This window comes from Geospiza fortis, unplaced genomic scaffold (assembly GCF_000277835.1).
Source record: "Geospiza fortis unplaced genomic scaffold, GeoFor_1.0 scaffold31, whole genome shotgun sequence".
Lineage (NCBI taxonomy): Eukaryota > Metazoa > Chordata > Aves > Passeriformes > Thraupidae > Geospiza > Geospiza fortis.
The window spans coordinates 496,079-502,378 of NW_005054483.1; the positions used below are offsets into that span (position 1 = coordinate 496,079).

At 41.1% G+C, this 6,300-nt stretch overlaps 1 protein-coding gene across 1 annotated transcript in view; it reads left to right on the plus strand.

Annotated features, from left to right (window-relative positions):
- Positions 1–1,939: 1,939 nt before the first annotated feature.
- Positions 1,940–6,300, plus strand: part of LOC102038856 (solute carrier family 2, facilitated glucose transporter member 11-like) — an 8,659-nt gene continuing 4,298 nt past the window's right edge. Inside the window, exons 1-5 of the mRNA XM_005428421.1 lie at positions 1,940–2,021; positions 2,905–3,003; positions 3,495–3,655; positions 5,208–5,332; positions 5,949–6,078. Of these exons, the coding sequence (XP_005428478.1) occupies positions 1,998–2,021; positions 2,905–3,003; positions 3,495–3,655; positions 5,208–5,332; positions 5,949–6,078 (539 nt within the window). The 5' untranslated portion in view covers positions 1,940–1,997. The remainder of the gene's footprint in view (positions 2,022–2,904; positions 3,004–3,494; positions 3,656–5,207; positions 5,333–5,948; positions 6,079–6,300) is intronic.

Below are 6,300 nucleotides of genomic sequence, written 5' to 3' on the forward strand. Positions count from 1 at the left end.
CTTCCCCCCAGGATGCTCCCCAGGAAGCCAACCATGCCCTGTGGAACATTGCAGTGCCAATGAAGTGGAACAGCCATGTGGAGCACAGGGCAGCCTTGGCCTGTGCTCAGTGGAGCTGGAGCTGTGTCCTGGGGGACACAGTGAGGGGGACAGTGAGGTCAAGGGATGAAACAGCAAAAGGAATGGCTCAAATATACGTGGGAGGGCACGGGGACAAAGGGAACGGTAATTCAGGAACATTGCATGCACAGAGACATTAGCTGACAGGTGAGATATGTCTCAAGTACTAATTGAGGCAGATAAAAAAACTTTAAAAATATATCTGTGAACTTTACTCAGCTGGACACAAAAATATGGATCTGTACTAAGGAAGGCTTAGCACAGCTTTGGATATGTGTCTCACACATGCATAGATAAATGGCTAAAGGACCTGATGCTGTGAGATTTCCTGTCCTGAGCACAAATCTGACTAAAGGATACCTGAAAGATATTATGGAACTGCACATCTGATAAAGGGGGTCTCAGAACAGTCTAAGCAGGAGCAGCACACAAGTACAGTCACTAATCACCATAAATGCAAAAGACATTACACAGGGAGAGAGTTATGAGATTCAACCTACCCGAAGTAGGAATTCTAAATTAAAGTCTCAGAGCAAAAAGTGTGAATTCCAATATGTATAAATACACAAGGTAGAAGTGGGTGAAGTAAAACATTAGAAAATATGTGCAACAGGCTGCATTTGAGGAGTGTCCTGTGCTGAAGTCTACATATTCTTGCCTGTTTGTGTGTCCCCCCAATATCATCTGAGCAAGGCAGATACCAGCAGCTAAAATGGAATTTCATCCCTTCGTCAGATGCACATCACGTGGTTTCAACTTTGTATAATTTTACAGAAAAGGAAATTCTTAACATCAAAGGGACAGTCTCATTTGCACTCTAACAAAAGTTTGTCTGCTGGAGAACCTCAACTGAAAAAAAAATCCCTCCATGAACTCTCAGCACAAACCAACAGCAAAGTCAAGGCCATGATGAGGCCTGAGAGTGGCAGGAGAAATGGCTGGGTGGTGCCATACCCTACATTTCAAACATTAGCTAGGGAACCCAGGAATATGCTTTGTATATGAAATATTTTCTAGTAAATATGACTGCTTGCATCAACTAAACCCTTTATGATTTCTCCATCCTTTCCTTCAACTGAAGTGTAAATAGCAAGTGATAACTAAGCCTATTTGCCAACTGAATACATTCAAGACCCTCTTAATTGTGAAATAACTGCAGTCAAAACAACCTTATTTTTCATTGCAGACACAGAAATAAGTGGAAATGCCACAAATCCACGCTGACTAGTGGAAATGCCACAAAACTGTGCATGATGAATCTTTCTCACTACTAACAAAGAAAAATCATCTACTAAATACTTGGCCGGTCAAGCCTGGTGTACCAGTGTAGAATTGTTAAATTTGCACCCCATTCCAAAATCATGGAGTAGTTCAGTTCCTTCCAGTAATGATTAAGTCACGATGTGCTCCAGTTGCCATCACTTGGAGAGAGGACAGCTCTTTCCTGTGACATGTCAAAGTCCTGGAATTCACTGTCCAAGCCCCATCCAAGATTCCCAGCAGAGAACTCTGTCTCTAAGTTTCTCACTTATACTGAGAACTGAGCAGGTTATGATGATGAGAATCCTGTTTAAGATTGTTTCTCAGTCCCCTGTCTCCCTAGCTGAAGACAGAGTTCATGAAGTACCCAGCTCCTGCAAGGGACACCATCCTGCTTTCTTGAGCTGCCCATAACCATTGGTTGAAATATTTAATCCAGCAATCCTAAACTTTGTACGACAGCTGGAATATGTGCAATTAACTCAAAACCCTCTGAAGTAAAATTTAACTTCTGTAACATGGGGCTAGTTCAGTGACACTGCTGCTGGATCATGTGAGCATTTGGCTCCTTGGCAGGTACCAGCAGTGAGCAGCAGGCACTGGCTCATTCATAGGAGATGGCTGCCTTCCTCTCCAACCTGGTGAGTACCTGCTCACACCTCCTCTGGCTTACAAAAGACAAAGATAACAGAATATTAGAGACTCAGATTCTTTAAAGATTTTAAATTCCTTTGCTACAGAGACCATCTTTCCTTTCTGTGTTTAAACATCACAAAGAGCAATGGGGCTTAGGGCCACGAAGATCCTGTTGTATTGTCTTTTCTATGTAACAAGATAAAATGGAATAATTAAATTAAATTAAATTAAATTAAATTAAATTAAAATTTAACAACAGCTCTGGCTCTTTCACCACTATGATACTTTGTCTTCTAAATTACTGAAAACAATACTAAATATTAAGCAGTCTGATTACTTCCTAAAATAATGAGTATAGTCATGGTACAGCAAAAGGCTAAGAGATCATGACATAAACTTTTAAATAAATTACCTTCTTCACTTCATCAAAAGATAATTAATATAATCTATCAGGAGTTTCCATAATCTTTAAAAGGGAAGAAGTGATATGTATCATCATACATTATGGTTTGGTGTACATTGGTTGCTGTTCATGGCACACAGGGAAAATGATTCCCTCTTCCCCATGCCCAGGTGTGACACCTTTATCCAGCCAACCTGTCAGCTGTTGCAGGCACACAGTGAGAGTTGTACTATCAGAAACAACTTTTCAAACTCCTTTTCCTTCTTGCAAGCAGAGTGATGGATTATCACCTTACACCCATTTGCTCTGGCACTGTGGCTCGTGGTTGTGCTTTGGCAGCAGATTAGAGGGATTTTGAAAAATGTTGGAATTCAAAAGGATCTGAAGAGGACAAAGAGGAAGGACCAGTGTGGCTATAAAGTCTCTGGCCTTGCACAAAACTAGAGTAGTGAGGAGCTGATTGAGGTTTTATTTTTGCTTTGCAGGTTCAGTTCCGGGGCCTACTTCAAATGATCTTAGTGCTGGGAATTGGGGGCAGTTTCCCATATGGATTCCATATTTCTGTCATCAACTATCCTTCTGTGGTAAGTAGCCATCTCTCTGAGGCTGAAACACAAAGGTGAGAGCCTCTGCTCTCCCATAAATCCCAAATTTACTGAGCACTCAGCTGATCTGTCTTGGCCTTTTCTTTGGCTGACAGAAACATTACACGCAGAGAACTTTTCCTCCTTAAAGGAATTGGACAGTGTTTTCTATTTTAAATAAGCTCTTGCCATGTGGTGTACAAGCCTCCTTAAAAGAACTGGACAGCATTTTCTATTTTAAATAAGCTCTTGCCATGTGGTGTACAAGCCTCCAAAGGAGGGCACAAAATGAGCTCTCAGCATGCTCACCAGGAAGCTCCTGACTGATACAGACTTGAAGAATTTGCAGTGTGATCTCAGTTAACTTATTTTGCTGAAAAAGTCTCAAAGTAAATTTAATATGAGAGCCACAGGCTTGACCTGAAGTACAACAACAAAATGTGAAGTTATCTCTTACCCATTATCCAGGCAAATCTCATTTTCTTTTCCAGCACATCAGGAAGTTTATTAATGAAACCTGGATAGATCGCCATGGCTCTCCCCTCCACCCTGAGACAGTCATGCTGCTGTGGTCCTTCATTGTGTCTGTTTATGGCATAGGAGGATTCCTGGGAAGCCTCTGTTGTGGCTACCTGACTACAAAATACAGGAAGTAAGTGTTCCTTGTAACTGCTCAGCAGTCAGGAAGTACAGGGAAATACCAAGAGGACAAATAAGTCCCTTCTTTTTGGTTGAAGCAGCCCTGCTGAAGACAATTGGTTTGGTTTCCTGGCACATCCACTTTTTCCAAGCAGCCTTCTGTCCTATTTATCTGCCCTCCCCAGGGACCTGTGTTCTGTGAGGGCTGCAGTCATCAGCACATCACCAGATCAGTGCCTCTGGCAGTAGTGGCATAGGGTCACATTCTCCCCAAGGTCCCCTTATCATTCTCATAAAGATCTCCCAAGCTTTACAAACTCCAGTGAAGGAGCTGTGTGTCTCGTGTTGTAACACACTGTATACAGTTACTCAAACACCTGGAAAATATCCTTATGTGACAAAGAAGAGTCAGATTTCCATTTAAATGCACTCATTGTGGGGTGGTGACATTACATTCAATCTTCAGACCTACTCTAGTGAAAATATGGAGAGAGGAGAAAAAGAATTGCTTGTAATTTCACTGTAAAGATATAATCAGCACCAAAACAAATGTCCAAGAGACATCTCTGTTCTTGACAATCCATTTTACTGAAAGCTAGTTCCAAACTATCTTTTCCACTGGACGAAGGAAGGATTCCAGTCTGGTCTGTTCTCGGTGCCTTGTGTGTAACACCACTAATTTCATTTGCAGAGAAATTGGCAAACATATCTTCTTGGTGTGACCCACTTAAAGATCTGCTCCACAACACACTGATCCAGGGGCCCCTCATTTGGGTCTCAACAAACCATCTTAACCTGCCTGCAATTGTGTTCTTTCCTAACAGGTAAGTGCCCCCAAGAAATTTCTTGTGGGACACTGCCTCATCCCACACACTGAGAGTCTCCCAGGGCTGCAAACAGGATCCTGCACCTCTCCCATGGGTCATTTAACAGCTGGTAGCCCAATTGCTGAATCACAGCCTGAACACAGAATCTCTGTGATCCTCAGTGTGTGCAAGGGGGCTCTGGTCTAACAAATGTCACAGCAAAACATCTGAGTGCAAAAGACTTGGAGCCTCAGACACCAGGGTGGTGAACACAGCAGCCTGTGATTCTCACAGGGTGACTTTTGAAATGAAATATGCCTCTAAAAAACTCTGTCTGCCATCTCAGAGACTCCATTTAGCCAAGAATGTCATTAGTATGAGCCATTCTAGAATGGGACCCGTGGACTCAGACTATTTCTGGGGAAAACCCGACATTTTATGAAGACTTATAGCCATTTCAAAATCTTGGTGACAAACTGGGCCACTCCTTCCATCTTTTTCCCTGCATGTACTGTGGAAATACTGACAAACTGTTTAAATTCTAACCTAAAAAAATTATTAATTCAAATCTAAAAGATCCTAAAGTTTTAAAGAACCATTTTGACTATCCTAAGTAGAAAGTATTTCAGCCATTCCTCAAAACAGTAGGAATGGCTGTACCACACTTCCTGTCACAGCAAGAGTAGTCAAAAGAGTACAAGAGGTTCTCATTAAATCTCACACTAAATTCTCAAGGTCTTTTTTTCTTTTTTTTTTCAGGAAAAAGTGCCAAATGTTCACCAACCTGATCATGTTGGTAGCTGCACTTTTCATGGCCCTCAGTAAAACAGCCAAATCCTTTGAGATGATTCTGGTTGGGCGCTTTCTCTATGGCATTGGTGCAGGTATGTCACCATGGCCTGCAAGGCTGCAGGCCCTGACCTGAAATATTATAATTACCTGAAATAACAAAAGATCCAACTACTCTGAAATGTTTTTCACAGAAGTCAGTACACACACACAATGTAATGTCTGCAGAATTCCATTGTCAGCATTACCAGATCTTTCTTCTTCACAAATTCTGGGATCAAAAACCCCCTGTGCATTTCCAGATACAGAGAAAATTTTCTTTCTGAAGCATCTTTCTCTCTTCCTGGCTCTCACACTGAAGTGCACCTCTACAATTAACTTCTGAGACTTATAGTTATAAGAAAAATACCTGGGAAACCTGGTAAACACCATAAGGGCATTCTCCTCAAGCCCGTGTTGGCCACCAGAGCTGACTGCAATGAAAAAAACAAAACTGTCCAGCTGTCCTGGGTTTGTCTCTACAGCCATCCTTGAAGAATGGTTTTTAAAGCAAATAAAACCAGGCACTCAATAAAAGTGAAAATATCATCTCTTTTGCAAGAAATTGTAATCTAAATAGCAGAGTGAATGGAAGCAATGTAAGATAGGATGGTCAAAAAGTTAATATTTTCTAAATATTTAAACTGTTATTTATCCTCTTGTATGTTCAAGGTTTTTCTCTCAATATACATCCTCAGTATGTAGGAGAGATTTCACCCAAGAAGTTGCGTGGGTTTACCAACTCCACTGTTGCTGTTTTTCTGACCCTGGGAAAACTCACAGGACAAGTTGTTGGACTACGGTAAATTCTCCAATTTTTCTATCAGGTTACACTAAAAGTAGAAATGTTTCTCTAACTTTAACTTCTCACCTAGTAAGTGACTGAGAAACACTTTCTTCCTCCCCAAAACATGCCTTAGCTTATACCAGAAGAAAAATATTGATTGTATTTGAGGGAAATATAGTTTTAAATATAGAAGGCAGAAAACTATTTACTCATAATCTGATTTCTTCTTATTTCCAC